At 36.3% G+C, this 21484-nt stretch overlaps 1 protein-coding gene across 1 annotated transcript; it reads right to left on the reverse strand.

Annotated features, from left to right (window-relative positions):
* Positions 1 to 3866: 3866 nt before the first annotated feature.
* LOC135147125 (uncharacterized) lies at positions 3867 to 4601 on the reverse strand (the record flags this gene model as incomplete). The annotated part of the gene is made up of 1 exon (XM_064079851.1): positions 3867 to 4601. A coding segment is annotated over exon 1 (735 nt), but the record flags the coding sequence as incomplete, so codon positions are not given.
* Between the last annotated feature and the right edge of the window lie 16883 nt (positions 4602 to 21484).

Genomic DNA, 21484 nt, shown 5'->3' on the forward strand with positions numbered 1-21484 from the left:
GCAAGAACAAATCTGCCTGCAGGACTAAAGCATAATTATCTTTATGAGCTTTCAAGAGGACATCATCACCCGAATATATTTTTCGGACACGGTTTCCTTTTATAGTCAATATCCCACTCTGTATATAATGTCATTGCCCAATACATAAATTCGTAATTTAAAATAAATTACTTAATTTATGAGTCAAGGCATGTGCATTAAATACAAGTGTCAATCACTATATCCGGATTAAGAACTTAAGCATTAATAACATCATAGAATCTTAGTTCTTTATTGTCAGAATTAAAGAAACAATTATTCTACTACTTTGATCCCGTTCAATATACACAAAGTATATAAGTATTATTCAATAGTCAAGATAAACTATTTCCAAATAATACTTCAGCCGTTCTAGTGGTTTGTCTAACACCACCTCGACTGTGAACCTTTATTATATTATATAAGGAGTCTGACAATCTAATCTTCTGCTATCCCATTTGATACTAGATTGTCTACAATATATAATATACAGACAATGTGAAAACATGCATTCAAAATTCTCAAATAATTGTTATATACTTCAAACGAATATTTTAGTATAACACTAACAATCTCCCACTTATACTCAAGATATTCTTTAAGTATATCAGTGTCTATTACAAGCAATCCACCACCAACTACAATAACTATGTGACCAAGTATCTGACTCCTATCGCTTCCACGTGCTCCTGAAAAGCCTTAGCTGGTAAGCTCTTTGTGAAAGGATCTGCCCGGTTATCCTTCGATGCTATGTCAGCCACAATGATATCTCCTCGCTTAACGAACTGTCGTATGAGGTGATACTTACGCTCTATGTGTTTCGCTGCCTTATGGGCCCGTGGTTCCTTGGTATTCGCCACAGCACCAGTGTTATCACAATAAATCGTGATTTGCTGTGGCAGATTAGGAACCACACCCAAATCCAGCAGGAAGTTTCGGAACCATATAGCCTCTTTGGCTGCCTCCGAGGCTGCCACATATTCGGCTTCCATGGTTGAGTCCGCGATGCATTTCTGCTTCACACTCCTCCATATTACGGCTCCACCTCCCAAAGTAAAAACACATCCCGAGGTGGACTTTCTCTTATCCTTATCTGTCTGGAAATCCGAATCAGTATATCCCAGAGGCAATAAATCAGAGGACTTGTAAACCAGCATATACTCCTTAGTCCTTCGCAGGTACTTGAGTATTGCTTTTATAACACTCCAATGTTCTTGTCCTGGGTTCGACTGGTATCTGCTAACCATGCCCACGGCAAAACAGATATCAGGCCTCGTACATAACATTGCATACATTAGGCTACCACATGCCGAAGCATAAGCAACTGCCTTCATGTTCTCTATCTCCTTAGGTGTCGAAGGACACTGCCTCTTTGATAGAGTAACTCCATGTCTGAAGGGTAAATTACCCTTCTTGGAGTCCTGCATGTTAAAACGAGCTAATACGTCATCTATGTAGGGCTCCTGAGATGAAGCCAACATCCTTTTCTTGCGATCCCTTATAAGTTTGATCCCAAGGATGTATGCTGCTTCACCTAAGTCCTTCATTTCAAATTGTTTGAACAACCATGCCTTTATTGAAGACAACATCTTAACATTGTTTCCAATGAGTAAAATGTCATCAACATAAAGCACTAGAAAAACCACTGCATTTCCCTCACATCTCTTATACACGCATGCTTCGCTTGGACAATGATCAAATCCATATGACTGGACTGCCTGATCAAAGTGAATGTTCCAATACCTAGAAGCTTTTTTAAGTCCATAAATAGACCTCTTCAGCTTACAAACAAGATGCTCTTGGCCTTCTTTAATGAATCCCTCTGGTTGCTGCATATAGATGGTTTCCTCAAGATTTCCTTTAAGGAAAGCTGTCTTGACATCCATTTGCCAAATCTCATAATCGAGATGAGCTGCTATAGATAAAAGAATACGGATTGACTTAAGCATGACTACTGGCGAAAAGGTTTCCTCATAATCGATACCTACTTTCTGAGTATACCCTTTCGCAACAAGTCTTGCTTTCCAGGCTTTCACCTTTTTGTCTGATCCCCTCTTTTTCTTGTAGACCCACTTACATCCAATAGGTTTTACACCTTTGGGTGGTTCCACGAGCTCCCAGACCTGATTAGAATACATTGATTCCATCTCAGAATCCATTGCCTTTTGCCAAAGACTTGCATCTTTGTCCTGTATTGCCTCTTCGTATGTCCGGGGATCATCATCATGTTCACTAGAGACCAAGTCCGAAGACTCTCCCAAAAACATGAATCTGTCGGGCTGTCGAACAACCCTCCCACTACGACGAGGAACTGGTGCGGTATTAGTGACCGGTTGCACAGTCTGCTGTGGTTGTTCTACTTGTACTACAGGTTCATTATTCGTCCCTCCCACTAGTTCCTCTAAAACGATACTACTCTTGGGTTTGTGATTCATTATATAGTCTTCCTCTAAGAATCTTGCCTTGGTGCTAACAGTGACATCCCGATCCTTAGGACTATAAAATAAATAACCTTTTGTTCCCATGGGGTAGCCTACAAACAGCTTTACTTCTGTACGAGGTTCTAGCTTAGTCGCGTTCTTGTTCAGCACATGTGCTGGACAACCCCATATCCGAATGTGTCTCAGACTCGGTTTTTCCCTGGTCCACAATTCTAAAGGGGTTTTAGGAACCGACTTAGAAGGTACTAAGTTCAGAAGATAAGCTGCTGTCTCTAAGGCATGTCCCCAAAAGGACTTGGGTAAATCCGAATAACTCATCATCGATCTAACACTCTCTAAAAGAGTCCGGTTCCTTCTCTCCGCTACACCGTTCTGCTGGGGTGTGCCTGGTGCAGTCAACTAGGATTCTATCCCATTCTCTGATAAATATTCCCTGAATTCCCCAAGCAAGTATTCGCCACCACGATCAGATCGTAGTGACTTGATACTTTTATTATGTCGCTTCTCCGTTTTAGCTTTGTACTCTTTGAATTTCTCAAAGCACTCAGACTTACGGCGCAACAAATAAATGTATCCATATCTAGAATAATCGTCAATAAAAGTGACGAAATACTCATAACCACCTCTTGCTTGGATATTCATAGGTCCACATAAATCAGAGTGAACCAATCCTAACACTTCTTTGGCTCTATTCCCCTTTGCCTTAAAAGGCCTATTGGTCATTTTACCTTCCAAGCAGGATTTACAAACTGGAAATGGCTCCACTGCCAATGAGCCTAAAGGCCCGTCTACTACCAGTCTTTGAATCCTCCTCAAGTTAATATGACTTAATCTCAAGTGCCAAAGATATGTTTGGTTCAAACTAGAAGGTTCCTTTCTTTTATTAGAGGTAGAAGATGTGTTATTCAATACCCTATGTTGTAGTTGCAGTGCGGGTTGACTAGGATTAATTATATACAAATTGTCTTGCAATGTACCAGAACATATAATCCGTTTATTCATCATAATAGAAACATTACGATCCAAACAAACATTATAACCATCCATAGCAAGTTTAGAAACCGAAATCAAATTCCTTCTAAAAGAAGGTACATAAAGACAATTGTTCAAAACCAAAATCCTATCAGAACCAAAAGATAAATTAATAACTCCTACTGCAACTACTGCTCCTCTCGTAGCATCTCCCATGAACACGTAAATCTCGCCATCTCTAAGCATTCTGGATTACTGGAACCCCTGCATAGAGTTACAAACATGATCAGTGGCTCCAGTATCTACACACCAAGTGCTCGTAGATATAGCCGCTATAAATGTTTCTGTAACTAGAGAAAGAGACATACCAGTATCGTTTGTCTTCTTAGGAAGAGGACAATCCTTTTTCCAGTGACCCGACTGCTTGCACCGGTAGCACTTCCCCTTAGGCTTTTTCACACCACCTTGAACTCCCACTGCCTTCACAGCTTTCTGTGTCTGAGCCTTTTTCTTCTTCTTATTGCCTTTCGGCTTAGAGGAAGAACCTTTCTCAGCCACATTCACTTGAACACTCTGGCGAAATAATCCTTCAGCTGCCTGAAGTTCTGTCAGCAGTTCCGCAAGACTATACTGCCTCTTGTTCATGTTGTAATTCAAGCGGAACTGCTCAAAACTCTTGGGCAAGCTCATAAGGATAATGTCAATCTGGGTTTCCCCGTCAAGCTCTGAACCAAGGATCTCTATCTCATTCAGATGTGACATCATCTTGAGAACATGATCCCTTACAGGTGTACCTTCAGCCATCTGAGTGTTCATTAAAGCCTTCATGGCTACTTGCCTAGCAGCCCTATTCTGATCTCCAAAAAGTTCTTTGAGATTAAAGAGCATATCCGAAGCAGTGGCCATAGCCTGATGCTGATGCTGCAAAACACCCGACATTGCTGCCAGAATGTAACATCGCGACATCTCATCAGCCTTTGTCCACCGCTTATAATACTCTTTCTCCTCATCAGGAGCATCAGCAGCGGGCTGCTCAGGCTTGGGTTCATAAGTGCAAAACTTGTACTCCTCAGCAGTCAACACAATGTCCAAATTACGTTTCCATTCAATATAGTTAGGTCCGGTAAGTTTGTTATCCTTAAGTATGGTGAACAGTGGGTTAAACCCCATTATATCCTGAGAATCATGCATGAAAAAATCACATTACACATAAAGAAGGGTGCATAAAAAATTAAGTCCTATTGGTTCCTCTAACAATTATTAAAATTAAATGCACTAACGTTTAAACACCATAAGTTTCTGGTACGTCACGATGGGTGACATGTATACCACCTAAATTTGTTTAAACGTTACTTCGGTCCTATTACTAAACAATAAGCCACGTTGGGGTGGTCTATATTATTTTTCATAGCTAAGTGTATACCATCATCAAATCTTAAATTACCCGAAACCTATGGAACTTGGTACGCCACGATGAGCGGCATGTATACCTTCCAATATTTCTCGAATAGAATACTTCAATTCAATATTCGTGTCTGGTTTGACTTCTAGGCAGTGGAGGAGTCACATCGGTCTCACTTAATACCCATAAGCGTTAGAAATCGCCCCAAATCAGAGATAAAGAAAATCCGTATCTATTCGTATTAATTTAAGAAGTTTGTTCCAGTAATATCTATAACATTCTAGACACCATAAATTACATGCCACGATGGGTGACGTATACATAATTTATATTCGCCTTTATGTTAAATTACATACAAACAACGATGGAGACCATGGGATTTAATACCATATTAACTCCCTCTCCCACTTAGAATTTACTTTGAGGATTTTAATCTAGATGCATCGCCCTATGTTATTTCTTCGAAGTCCACATGCATACTATCATGGTTATAGCAACATAAAGAACACATAACATGGCAGCATACTAGCATGATTAAAGCATTAATTAAAAACATCCCTATGTACATGTCATTCTAGCATGCGAAGGGTTAGTATCACATGGCATAACAACACAAACAAGAAACACATAATAACAATAATCAATAATCATAATAAAGCACATCCACTATTATGGCCCCGGAAAAATCAGCTTCGAATTCATCCTTCATCAGAATCCAGATCTGTCCAGAAAACTTCGAGAGCCCGTTTGGAGGCCTAAACGGCCTCAGAATGCCTCGAAAAACTCCGAAAAACACCTTCGAAATCACCTCAAACGGGGTTCCCCAGGTTGAGGCTAGCTCCGTCTCGTTCTGCCGTCTCCGAAAAGTGCTCATTCGCCCAAATCGGACATCGTATGCAAAAGTTACGCCCAAAACAGTGCAGCACCCCCGAAACCCTAATCGCAGCAGCGGAAGATCCTTGTTTCTTGCAGCCCCGTTGATCAAACAATTACATACTAATTGTACAGACGAACCAGCCTATTCTATTACATCCGATCATAATCTAAAACAATTACAAATTGAATTACAAGATTAAACTATCACGATCAACCCTCGTGATTTACAACAGCCACGATAAACCACGTGGAATCCAAACATAACAGAATAATTAAAACACGGCCATAATAGTGGACAACGACCTGCATCACAGAATCACTATATACATGCATATATAATCATGACATGGACTACATATCATAAATCGCAGAACCGCAACCTGGCTCTGATACCATTGTAGGAACAATCGGACCTTGGCCCTGCGTTTTATGATATTAATTAAAAGTTCGAACAGAATATTAACCTTAATTGCTACGGCGCAAGCGATTCAAATCCACGTCTTCTACTGTAATTAAAAAAACACACTATGAATACAAGCTACTATTTATTTCTTAGATTATAATGTAGAGCATAACCAAACTGTGATTGAGAAATCAAACTAAAATTTATTTCTTTGATGTCTTCAATTATAGTATAATGGTAGAGTATATGTCAACTTTACTCGCGAGATCAAACATCAAAAGAATGTGACCATCCGATTAAAAATTTCATAGTCATAAAAGTATCTTGATCATATGCTGGACAATTCATAATGGAACCAATGAACTAAGTTGGGTTGAGGTAAATTGACTCTTTCCCTATTTTGTTTTATTATCTTTGTAAACCTCGATGTATGTTTTTGCGATATCAGTTAAGTTATATGACAATCATTTATGGACTACTGTTTCATTTGTATTCTCCATCTTACTATTTATTTACAAATCGGATATGTGTGTATATGTGTATAGTGTGATCTTTAGTATGTGATGTTTATCTCAATGTTATTTAAACCTTTAAAGAGTCTTATGGCTTATTCAAAGGATCGGTATGGTAAATGCAGTATCGTGCTCATTGACCTAATAAATTAGAAATGTAGATCATATTCTATTAAAATGGTTATTCCATTCCATATTTAATTTTAGATTGGGTTTTATATCGAATCTGTCACTCGTTCTACTCAAAAATCTCACCTGTACCACCCATTAAAAAACCATATCATTTAAACCACTAAATTGAGTATATATCATTTTGTTTGATGACGTCATGGTAATTGACGGAGAACTTAAAGTTTTTAAATTTTCCCTCCCAATTCAAACTTGAGGGGTTAAATTTAAGACCTCACAAATTCTATTCATGTCAAATCTGTTTTCATACAGTCAGTACACAACCAAGTTTCCAATCCTGTGATATGTTTCAAAGACTATTGAGGTTACAGTCTACATTAAGTGCATTATACGTTTAAATGGTTACATCTTGTATTAATTAAGTTCCTAGATCGCTAATAAAATAGAATAGTCTAGCTCTGCAGTCTCTATACACTTGGAGGCATATAAAGATCCCTTCATGATGAGGTGTAACTAGGGCTTAATCAGGGCTTGAGTCTTTATATGCCGGTTTAAGTGGGGGTCATATGAAGGCTTATGGTTATATTAATTTTAACAATATATGTCTAGATGAGTTCCTAGAAGGTGCCCTAGATTTGGCGTAATTGTGCCTACCATTGCTTAATGGAAAGTCATGGGACTATTGTACATGTAATGATCAATTCGGTGCTTTTATGAAATTTGATCATGGGATATTTCGCAAGTCCATGGGATACTTAAGACGATCACTAATTCCATAGGTTGTGGCTAGCTCCGTCTCGTTCTGCCGTCTCCGAAAAGTGCTCATTCACCCAAATCGGACATCGTATGCAAAAGTTACGCCCAAAACAGTGCAGCACCCCCGAAACCCTAATCGCAGCAGCGGAAGATCCTTGTTTCTTGCAGCCCCGTTGATCAAACAATTACATACTAATTGTACAGACGAACCAGCCTATTCTATTACATCATATCATAATCTAAAACAATTACAAATTGAATTACAAGATTAAACTATCACGATCAACCCTCGTGATTTACAACAGCCACGATAAACCACGTGGAATCCAAACATAACAGAATAATTAAAACACGGCCATAATAGTGGACAACGACCTGCATCACAATATCACTATATACATGCATATATAATCATGACATGGACTACATATCATAAATCGCAGAACCGCAACCTGGCTCTGATACCATTGTAGGAACAATCGGACCTTGGCCCTGCGTTTTATGATATTAGTTAAAAGTTCGAACAGAATATTAACCTTAATCGCTACGGCGCAAGCGATTCAAATCCACGTCTTCTACTGTAATTAAAAAAACACACTATGAATACAAGCTACTATTTATTTCTTAGATTATAATGTAGAGCATAACCAAACTGTGATTGAGAAATCAAACTAAAATTTATTTCTTTGATGTCTTCAATTATAGTATAATGGTAGAGTATATGTCAACTTTACTCTCGAGATCAAACATCAAAAGAATGTGACCATCCGATTAAAAATTTCATAGTCATAAAAGTATCTTGATCATATGCTGGACAATTCATAATGGAACCAATGAACTAAGTTGGGTTGAGGTAAATTGACTCTTTCCCTATTTTGTTTTATTATCTTTGTAAACCTCGATGTATGTTTTTACGATATCAGTTAAGTTATATGACAATCATTTATGGACTACTGTTTCATTTGTATTCTCCATCTTACTATTTATTTACAAATCGGATATGTGTGTATATGTGTATAGTGATCTTTAGTATGTGATGCTTATCTCAATGTTATTTAAACCTTTAAAGAGTCTTATGGCTTATTCAAAGGATCGGTATGGTAAATGCAGTATCGTGCTCATTGACCTAATAAATTAGAAATGTAGATCATATTCTATTAAAATGGTTATTCCATTCCATATTTAATTTTAGATTGGGTTTTATATCGAATCTGTCACTCGTTCTACTCAAAAATCTCACCTGTACCACCCATTAAAAAACCATATCATTTAAACCACTAAATTGAGTATATATCATTTTGTTTGATGACGTCATGGTAATTGACGGAGAACTTAAAGTTTTTAAATTTTCCCTCCCAATTCAAACTTGAGGGGTTAAATTTAAGACCTCAAAAATTCTATTCATGTCAAATCTGTTTTCATACAGTCAGTACACAACCAAGTTTCCAATCCTGTGATATGTTTCAAAGACTATTGAGGTTACAGTCTACATTAAGTGCATTATACGTTTAAATGGTTACATCTTGTATTAATTAAGTTCCTAGATCGCTAATAAAATAGAATAGTCTAGCTCTGCAGTCTCTATACAGTTGGAGGCATATAAAGATCCCTTCATGATGAGGTGTAACTAGGGCTTAATCAGGGCTTGAGTCTTTATATGCCGGTTTAAGTGGGGGTCATATGAAGGCTTATGGTTATATTAATTTTAACAATATATGTCTAGATGAGTTCCTAGAAGGTGCCCTAGATTTGGCGTAATTGTGCCTACCATTGCTTAATGGAAAGTCAAGGGACTATTGTACATGTAATGATCAATTCGGTGCTTTTATGAAATTTGATCATGGGATATTTCGCAAGTCCATGGGATACTTAAGACGATCACTAATTCCATAGGTTGTGGCTAGCTCCGTCTCGTTCTGCCGTCTCCGAAAAGTGCTCATTCGCCCAAATCGGACATCGTATGCAAAAGTTACGCCCAAAACAGTGCAGCACCCCCGAAACCCTAATCGCAGCAGCGGAAGATCCTTGTTTCTTGCAGCCCCGTTGATCAAACAATTACATACTAATTGTACAGACGAACCAGCCTATTCTATTACATCAGATCATAATCTAAAACAATTACAAATTGAATTACAAGATTAAACTATCACGATCAACCCTCGTGATTTACAACAGCCACGATAAACCACGTGGAATCCAAACATAACAGAATAATTAAAACACGGCCATAATAGTGGACAACGACCTGCATCACAGAATCACTATATACATGCATATATAATCATGACATGGACTACATATCATAAATCGCAGAACCGCAACCTGGCTCTGATACCATTGTAGGAACAATCGGACCTTGGCCCTGCGTTTTATGATATTAATTAAAAGTTCGAACAGAATATTAACCTTAATCGCTACGGCGCAAGCGATTCAAATCCACGTCTTCTACTGTAATTAAAAAAACACACTATGAATACAAGCTACTATTTATTTCTTAGATTATAATGTAGAGCATAACCAAACTGTGATTGAGAAATCAAACTAAAATTTATTTCTTTGATGTCTTCAATTATAGTATAATGGTAGAGTATATGTCAACTTTACTCGCGAGATCAAACATCAAAAGAATGTGACCATCCGATTAAAAATTTCATAGTCATAAAAGTATCTTGATCATATGCTGGACAATTCATAATGGAACCAATGAACTAAGTTGGGTTGAGGTAAATTGACTCTTTCCCTATTTTGTTTTATTATCTTTGTAAACCTCGATGTATGTTTTTGCGATATCAGTTAAGTTATATGACAATCATTTATGGACTACTGTTTCATTTGTATTCTCCATCTTACTATTTATTTACAAATCGGATATGTGTGTATATGTGTATAGTGTGATCTTTAGTATGTGATGCTTATCTCAATGTTATTTAAACCTTTAAAGAGTCTTATGGCTTATTCAAAGGATCGGTATGGTAAATGCAGTATCGTGCTCATTGACCTAATAAATTAGAAATGTAGATCATATTCTATTAAAATGGTTATTCCATTCCATATTTAATTTTAGATTGGGTTTTATATCGAATCTGTCACTCGTTCTACTCAAAAATCTCACCTGTACCACCCATTAAAAAACCATATCATTTAAACCACTAAATTGAGTATATATCATTTTGTTTGATGACGTCATGGTAATTGACGGAGAACTTAAAGTTTTTAAATTTTCCCTCCCAATTCAAACTTGAGGGGTTAAATTTAAGACCTCACAAATTCTATTCATGTCAAATTTGTTTTCATACAGTCAGTACACAACCAAGTTTCCAATCCTGTGATATGTTTAAAAGACTATTGAGGTTACAGTCTACATTAAGTGCATTATACGTTTAAATGGTTACATCTTGTATTAATTAAGTTCCTAGATCGCTAATAAAATAGAATAGTCTAGCTCTGCAGTCTCTATATAGTTGGAGGCATATAAAGATCCCTTCATGATGAGGTGTAACTAGGGCTTAATCAGGGCTTGAGTCTTTATATGCCGGTTTAAGTGGGGGTCATATGAAGGCTTATGGTTATATTAATTTTAACAATATATGTCTAGATGAGTTCCTAGAAGGTGCCCTAGATTTGGCGTAATTGTGCCTACCATTGCTTAATGGAAAGTCAAGGGACTATTGTACATGTAATGATCAATTTGGTGCTTTTATGAAATTTGATCATGGGATATTTCGCAAGTCCATGGGATACTTAAGACGTTCACTAATTCCATAGGTTGTGGCTAGCTCCGTCTCGTTCTGCCGTCTCCGAAAAGTGCTCATTCGCCCAAATCGGACATCGTATGCAAAAGTTACGCCCAAAACAGTGCAGCACCCCCGAAACCCTAATCGCAGCAGCGGAAGATCCTTGTTTCTTGCAGCCCCGTTGATCAAACAATTACATACTAATTGTACAGACGAACCAGCCTATTCTATTACATCAGATCATAATCTAAAACAATTACAAATTGAATTACAAGATTAAACTATCACGATCAACCCTCGTGATTTACAACAGCCACGATAAACCACGTGGAATCCAAACATAACAGAATAATTAAAACACGGCCATAATAGTGGACAACGACCTGCATCACAGAATCACTATATACATGCATATATAATCATGACATGGACTACATATCATAAATCGCAGAACCGCAACCTGGCTCTGATACCATTGTAGGAACAATCGGACCTTGGCCCTGCGTTTTATGATATTAATTAAAAGTTCGAACAGAATATTAACCTTAATCGCTACGGCGCAAGCGATTCAAATCCACGTCTTCTACTGTATTCCTTGATTCTCCTTGGACGAAGTGTGGCCTTCGATCTCCCAAGGTGTGCCTCTCCTTAAAGCTCCGAAAACCCAAAACCCTAGCTGTCTCCTTGAGAAAAACGCCTGCCTCTCTCTGACTCTAGGATTGATTCGTTTTGGTGTGTATTTCAGCTTTAGGAGAACGAGAATATATATAGGCTACAGCAGGGATCATGGATCATTAGGTCAGGCCTTCCAATGACATTCCGGGCCAGGCCCAATGTCATTAAATATTAATTCTATCCACTAAAGAACTAATATTTGCACTACCTTTCCTAATTCCGTAAATTAATTATTTAATTCGGCTCCCATATTAATTGCTTATAAATTCCCCATGTTTAAGATATCGCATGTCCATTAATTAAATTAATTTCTGACAATTAATTTAATTAATATCTTTTATCCTTGATCATCCACTCAACCTTATAATTATGCAAGAACAAATCTGCCTGCAGGACTAAAGCATAATTATCTTTATGAGCTTTCAAGAGGACATCATCACCCGAATATATTTTTCGGACACGGTTTCCTTTTATAGTCAATATCCCACTCTGTATATAATGTCATTGCCCAATACATAAATTCGTAATTTAAAATAAATTACTTAATTTATGAGTCAAGGCATGTGCATTAAATACAAGTGTCAATCACTATATCCGGATTAAGAACTTAAGCATTAATAACATCATAGAATCTTATTTCTTTATTGTCAGAATTAAAGAAACAATTATTCTACTATTTTGATCCCGTTCAATATACACAAAGTATATAAGTATTATTCAATAGTCAAGATAAACTATTTCCAAATAATACTTCAGCCGTTCTAGTGGTTTGTCTAACACCACCTCGACTGTGAACCTTTATTATATTATATAAGGAGTCTGACAATCTAATCTTCTGCTATCCCATTTGATACTAGATTGTCTACAATATATAATATACAGACAATGTGAAAACATGCATTCAAAATTCTCAAATAATTGTTATATACTTCAAACGAATATTTTAGTATAACCCTAACAGCTGACACGGGTGGCAATGAAATCTGACCTCGAACATAGCATAAGGAAAACATAGGAGCTTTTTTCTTAGACCCCTTGTTCACACGATCCTGACTCCACATCTGAGCATTGCAGTAATTGCACCTCGAGGTTGGACCACCAAGACTTCTGTATTCAGCACACACGGGCAAATGTCTGTTTCCAACAAATACATTTGATCTACGGCTGCTGCTCTCTGGAATCTCATCCTGGTTTGTATCCTTATAATGCGCGGCACCGCGCGGAAATTCAGATTGAACTTCCTCATCAGACTGAGATTCACTCTCAGAACCGCATGAATAAAACGAACCAGCCTAACCATCACTACTGAAACCATCAAATTCAGAAGAGTATTGATCATCAGCGGGATCCGTTTCACCTGAAAATAGAATATATGTGCAATCATTACCACAATAACAGTGTTTGTTCTGAACATAATGAATTAATTATGGAATAACAAACCATCTGAGCCAATGCCTAACATGTCCATTTCCATTTCTGAAACTTGCGAAAGAATGTGATCTTTGTTAGGATTTGTACGTGTAAATTCAGAGATGTCGGAATCAGAGGAGGATTCAACATCGGAAGGTTTTTCAAGTATATAATGAAAATTGTCATCAAATTCACTATCAAGCATCAGATAATCCGGGATGAGTGCATCTATGAAATAAAATAACAAAGACGCGTGAGAGCTATCAAGATATGGTTTGCACACTTTGAAATATTCTGTACCATTAATAGATAGAACTTAACGATTAATGTACCATTATTTTCAAAATCAGCATCACTATAACAGTATGAAAGTGGGTCTGCGTCAAAGAACGATGCTCCAAGGTTTTTACAAAGACCATCAGATGGTTCAAATGGTTTTCGTCCTGATGAAATTATTACATTGGTTAATAAAACGAATCAAGCTTAATAAACCTGAAATTACCAAAATACAATACCAAATCATTCCAGGTGTTAGCTATTAACCTTTAAGTCCTGGCGCTGATGGTGTGCAATGAACTCCAACTTTTTCTTTCCCAAGATTGGGACTCCGCAACGGTGCACCTTGCATTAAGGAAGAATAAAACAATTCACAAAGTCATATGAGGCAAACAAAGTTATTTTGCAACTGGTGTATTGAGTTTAAGACACGTTTGATAACAGAGCCAATTAGATGCCTCACTGTTGTTAATGCTCTGTGCTGTTTGTATAATGTTCTCTTTGCCAAGATTAGACCGTCGCGACAATGACACTGTAGACATATACAGCAATATTAAAAATATACGTTATACAAACCAGGAGTACGTTATACAAACCAGGAGATGAATCTTTAATAGTAAGTAATACATTTCTTTTCTTTTTTTTTATAATGAGAATGAATCTCAACAAAAATGATCCGGCAATTCACCGTGATAATTCTTTCATTCAAGAAAGCTTATCATCTAACCATCGGACATGCAAGATGACCGGGGAAATTTAGATAATAAAACTTTAATGTCCGGAAAAAAAAACCCGTCTTCTTCCAAGCATTCTGAAAATATAAACAAAGGAAACAAGGAGAAATATAAGTCTCTATATATATAACTGATTATATATATTATTAAAAATAAAGGATAAAAATCCAATAACTAATAATAATTGACATCATGTGATTATCATTCAACTAGTAGAAAAGAAAATTAAATAAAGTCTCAACCAAAGATGGATCTTTGGTGAGACACTAACGAAAAAGATAATATACCGAAAATATAATATAACAATTATTAACAAGCCAACAAAGTGGCACATAATTGCAGCCAACAAAATGGCACATAATTACAGCCAACAAAGTGGCACATAAATGCCTCTTATAAGCCAAAAATATGCCATCAATCATGGCCACCCATAAATGGTACAAAATTAACCATCAATAGATGCACAATTAACGTACTAACTCATTAAATGACAATCAAGACAATTTCAAAAATATTCAAATAATTTCCATATATACAAAAGAATCAACCTTAAAGTGATAAAGGAAATTTTAATTAAGAAAATTAAATTTTTAATAAAGTCGTTAGAAAATTTAAGTAAAACTCAATCAATATCTAAATTTAAAAATATATATGAAAATAAGTCAATCATTATTTAAGGAAATATCGCATAATACAAATTCCGTCTATTACAACCAAAAACATTGAATCATTAAAAGCAGACAATTAAAAACCGAAAATTAAATACAATTCTACAAAACTGAAATCATAAATTATGCCATAATTTTAGTCAAAATTATTATGGCTCCAAACCACCATCACAAACCACCATTAGACCACCATCATCTCGAAAATTCAACATGTTAACACTAAATCAAAACCTATATCTGATTGTGGTTGCATAGAATTCAATCTTATGCGAGCAATATCAAATTGCGCAGGATCTATTTTATGAATAACGATATTAAGATTAGATGCACATATCTAAATTATCAACGGATCACATAAACAAGTAGGATTGTGAATTAGAAAAAATACACCTTAATTTTGTGGAGTATATTCACACAAAATGAGTCATTTTCAAATATGATCCGTCCTTTAAAATTGTCCTTTGAAGAGATTATCTGCCGGAGACAACGGAGGATGGAGAAGGAAGGCGAAGAATACAGATTCTCACTAGGAGGTCGATGATGAGGCGGCCATTGGAGCATCGACCGGTGGGCGTATGAAATGTAACATGGGGTACATGTACCTTTGACAACCCTGGCGGAAGGGATTTTTTAGATTTTAAACGGATTTTGGGTGGGATTTTTATAAGTAAGTAATACATTTCTGATTAGTCATAACGGACAACGGAGTCCTGGCAAACGGTGAAAATTCAGTTGCTGCATCCGAAACTTCCATATGACGCATATCTCTTCCTGGCATATTTCCTGGTATTTTGTCACGATGATCTACAGTATATAGAAATAAATATAAGACACGTACCACAAATGCAAACTGTTAGATAAAATAACTAATATAGAAAGACCAGCACAACACACAAAATAATCTTTTATTAATTAAAGGCTTATCATACAATTCAAATTAGTTATCTCGGAAAAAGGGGTCCTGGGATAGGTCGGACACTGCTCCTGTCGACCAGACAAACTTGAATGACACGTTTGTTCTTTAGATGATGATCTCGGTGGTCTACAAGTAGTACGCAATGTCATGTCACATAATTGAAAGAACACCAAAACATAATACCATACTCTGAGCAAGTCAATTTATACAAATCAATTAAAAAAATTGTCTCCATATATGAGTGTTTAAAAAGCACACCAATACTTAGTTCATTATGTCGTGGTCGACCTCTCTTCCGCAAATCCGTCAAGCCAACAACATCAGATCCAGAACCTAAACAAAAAACGGACAAAGACATCATGAATCATCAACAAAAAAGTCAGACTAATGCATACGCATAACCTCCTAAATTAGCTATTTGATTGTCTTTAATTTAAACATGAGAACAATTTAAAGTGGTAAGAAGGCTGACTATGGGACAGTGCATGGAGACTTGGTAATTAGTCAGAACAGACGCTGGCAAACACACAAACATAGATATCGCCGAAGAACATAATGCAATGAAAACTCTACAGTAAAATACAAAGTAATGCCACCTGAATTGTCAGGATTTCCCTTTGGACGGCCTCTTTTGCCCTTCATGTTTCCCATATCATGTGTTTGACCAGCATTGCTGTTGATCGACGCATGACACTTCAATGGCCTACCTCTTTTTCTCGCCGTAACATGCGGCATGTTTTCTAATACAAAAACGACCCAAATTAAGATAAAAATTGCGAAGACAGCACACGAACGAAAGCAGATTATGGATTATGGTATAAAATATTGGTTGAATTTCATGGAATACCATTGTTCTTCACTGTTTCCTGAGATTTTTCCGTAACTTTACGTGGTCGTCCTCGTGGTCTACCTCGTCGTGGCGGGACGACGTCTGAAACAGCAGACGTCTGTGTTCCAAATATGTCATCATTTTGATCCGTTTCATTCTGATTTGCATCGATCATCGCTCTCTCTACGATGTCGATGCGCTTGGAATTACTGTTGTCCATGTTAGAGTACTAACCCTAACCTAAAATCAGATAGAATAACATGTACCATAGATGATCAACACGATTTCGATACCATATTCGTAGATCGGTGGATGAGGCGTGATCAGCGGCTGATTGCAGAGATCGAATAAGATTTGAGGTTAATCATGATCAGTGAAGAGGATGTTTGAAATTTGAATTGGTAGTTGAGATGACTTGGAATATTGTGTGATTATGTGGTATTGACGTGGCATTGGTGACGTGGACACATTCAGGAATTATTATATACATAGATTGGTAAACTAAATAGATGATGACATTCATATTGTCATATCACTTATCGTATTTTTAAAAGAGATCGAATCTCATGGTCTTTCATAATATTAAATTGAATGAATTAAATAGGTGATGACACTTTATATTGTCATGTCACTTATCCCGCATAAAATAATCTTTTGTACCAAATTTTATATTCATAGTACTACTCATCATAAAAATCAATTAAAAAATTAATTACCGAAGTGCTTAGTCATTTTAATAGATTATAGTAGTTACCCAGAAAATAAAATTGAACGGCCACAACCATCAAATTAGTGACTAAATTGTTAATGTGATTTTTATTTGTGGATTTTTGTTTCAATTTTGTACGAATTTTGTTAGCATTTTTTAGTTTGACAATGTTTTCAGACTGAGTAAATATGATAATAAAAATCTATCAAATACACATTTAAACATGTAATTAAAAAAACACACTATGAATACAAGCTACTATTTATTTCTTAGATTATAATGTAGAGCATAACCAAACTGTGATTGAGAAATCAAACTAAAATTTATTTCTTTGATGTCTTCAATTATAGTATAATGGTAGAGTATATGTCAACTTTACTCGCGAGATCAAACATCAAAAGAATGTGACCATCCGATTAAAAATTTCATAGTCATAAAAGTATCTTGATCATATGCTGGACAATTCATAATGGAACCAATGAACTAAGTTGGGTTGAGGTAAATTGACTCTTTCCATATTTTGTTTTATTATCTTTGTAAACCTCGATGTATGTTTTTGCGATATCAGTTAAGTTATATGACAATCATTTATGGACTACTGTTTCATTTGTATTCTCCATCTTACTATTTATTTACAAATCGGATATGTGTGTATATGTGTATAGTGTGATCTTTAGTATGTGATGCTTATCTCAATGTTATTTAAACCTTTAAAGAGTCTTATGGCTTATTCAAAGGATCGGTATGGTAAATGCAGTATCGTGCTCATATACCTAATAAATTAGAAATGTAGATCATATTCTATTAAAATGGTTATTCCATTCCATATTTAATTTCAGATTGGGTTTTATATCGAATCTGTCACTCGTTCTACTCAAAAATCTCACCTGTACCACCCATTAAAAAACCATATCATTTAAACCACTAAATTGAGTATATATCATTTTGTTTGATGACGTCATGGTAATTGACGGAGAACTTAAAGTTTTTAAATTTTCCCTCCTAATTCAAACTTGAGGGGTTAAATTTAAGACCTCACAAATTCTATTCATGTCAAATCTGTTTTCATACAGTCAGTACACAACCAAGTTTCCAATCCTGTGATATGTTTAAAAGACTATTGAGGTTACAGTCTACATTAAGTGCATTATACGTTTAAATGGTTACATCTTGTATTAATTAAGTTCCTAGATCGCTAATAAAATAGAATAGTCTAGCTCTGCAGTCTCTATACAGTTGGAGGCATATAAAGATCCCTTCATGATGAGGTGTAACTAGGGCTTAATCAGGGCTTGAGTCTTTATATGCCGGTTTAAGTGGGGGTCATATGAAGGCTTATGGTTATATTAATTTTAACAATATATGTCTAGATGAGTTCCTAGAAGGTGCCCTAGATTTGGCGTAATTGTGCCTACCATTGCTTAATGGAAAGTCAAGGGACTATTGTACATGTAATGATCAATTCGGTGCTTTTATGAAATTTGATCATGGGATATTTCGCAAGTCCATGGGATACTTAAGACGATCACTAATTCCATAGGTTGTGGCTAGCTCCGTCTCGTTCTTCCGTCTCCGAAAAGTGCTCATTCGCCCAAATCGGACATCGTATGCAAAAGTTACGCCCAAAACAGTGCAGCACCCCCGAAACCCTAATCGCAGCAGCGGAAGATCCTTGTTTCTTGCAGCCCCGTTGATCAAACAATTACATACTAATTGTACAGACGAACCAGCCTATTCTATTACATCAGATCATAATCTAAAACAATTACAAATTGAATTACAAGATTAAACTATCACGATCAACCCTCGTGATTTACAACAGCCACGATAAACCACGTGGAATCCAAACATAACAGAATAATTAAAACACGGCCATAATAGTGGACAACGACCTGCATCACAGAATCACTATATACATGCATATATAATCATGATATGGACTACATATCATAAATCGCAGAACCGCAACCTGGCTCTGATACCATTGTAGGAACAATCGGACCTTGGCCCTGCGTTTTATGATATTAATTAAAAGTTCGAACAGAATATTAACCTTAATCGCTACGGCGCAAGCGATTCAAATCCACGTCTTCTACTGTATTCCTTGATTCTCCTTGGACGAAGTGTGGCCTTCGATCTCCCAAGGTGTGCCTCTCCTTAAAGCTCCGAAAACCCAAAACCCTAGCTGTCTCCTTGAGAAAAACGTCTGCCTCTCTCTGACTCTAGGATTGATTCGTTTTGGTGTGTCTTTCAGCTTTAGGAGAACGAGAATATATATAGGCTACAGCATGGATCATGGATCATTAGGTCAGGCCTTCCAATGACATTCCGGGCCAGGCCCAATGTCATTAAATATTAATTTTATCCACTAAAGAACTAATATTTGCACAATTGGTTTTGGAGGTATCGAGTAATCACACCTATCCCACTAGACAAGAGATCAAACAAAAAACCAATTGCACAATTTGCTTTGGATGTATCGAGTAATCACACAAACACATTGTCATGTGACCATAACTCAAAGCGATTGAGAATGGAGAGCACAAGTAAGGCTAATGGGTTTAAACCTCAGTATTCTTTTCATTATTTTGTTTTTGGTAGTAAAATACAGTACCTATTTTTTTGTGATATATTACAGGAAAAGAAAAATGATGGGAAGGCAAAAGAGGAAAGCCATAAGAGCTTGTTAAATATGACAAAAGCAATTCCATGAGTAAAAGGCGAATACAGAGCAGAAAATAGCAAAGGGGGGTCGGACCGAGTCAACATCGAATTAAAAGCGGAGGATATCTTATGTGGAGGACAAAAGGAGAAGGAACAAATAGAAATTACACAATAAAATTTATCTTAGAATAGGTCATATTCTACACCTCGTCAACCACTTCATAAGGGAGATGGAGCTTCTTTCTGGGTAAAGCCCCAACCAAACATAGTTAGGGTTTCAGTTGATGCTGCAGTTTTCGAAGACAAAGAAGATATTGGTTTTGGTGGTTGCAAGAGACTCAGATAGAGGCCTCATTGAAGCAAAAGGAGTAGCCCATATTCAACTGTCTAATCCTGTTGTAGCAGAAGCTGAAATGGTTGAGTGTCACGTTGGAGTTGTATTGCCCGGTAGTGGTTCAGGCAATCAGAAGTAATGCTCCGATGCGGTCTCGTTTTCGTATAATCATTTTGGAATGCCGAAATATTATACGTCGTCTAAATAATATGGAATTGTTATTTGTGAAGAGGTTTACAAATATAAATATGGTGGCCCATCAGCTTGCTAGGGAATCATATTTATTATGAGGTCGTAGGATGGATAGGTGGTCTGTGCCTATCAGCGTTAAAGAATGTATTGAGAAGGATTTATTGAATTAATAAAATCTCCAGCTTTCCGTGAAAAAAACGGTAAAATAAGGATGTGGATGTGTTTCAAAATCATATAAAATACTTTCTGATTTAAAGTTCTATTATTGTGTAAGTTGAACAATTTGAATTATGTGGAATAAAAAAGACCATTGTATGCATCTAAGACGATTTTTTGAAATTATGAAAGATTGTTTCATTTCTTCCTCTGTGGAATAGTGACTTCCTTATCTCTATCTAAAGAAGTCACTATTCCACAGAGAAAGAAATGAAACGCAACACATTAATGCATTTTATGCATCTAAGACAGTTATTTCAAAAGGGAAAGGTTCTGGTAAAAGATAAAAATAACAAAAATTAAGAGATTCCTAATTATTACACTAGTCAGTGCACAAAATGCGTAATGTTTGTACACGAAATGATAAAACAAAATCAAGGAAATTACAATAATAAAGGAAGTAGTATCTTCCCTAATTGACAAAGATGAATAAAATCACGCATGTTGAGCGAGGCAGATAAAAATATACTCAAAGTAAATTAAAAGGAGGTGACCTCTTGACAAATTAAAAAAAAAAAAGAAAAGGAAAAAAAAAGCAGATGACCTCTACTAAAAAAACTCATTTACATGAGAAATCTGTAAATGCTCTAGGAATTGAATATATTCATATGAGAATAA

The sequence above is a fragment of the Daucus carota genome, chromosome 6, assembly GCF_001625215.2.
Source record: "Daucus carota subsp. sativus chromosome 6, DH1 v3.0, whole genome shotgun sequence".
Taxonomy (NCBI): Eukaryota; Viridiplantae; Streptophyta; class Magnoliopsida; order Apiales; family Apiaceae; genus Daucus; species Daucus carota.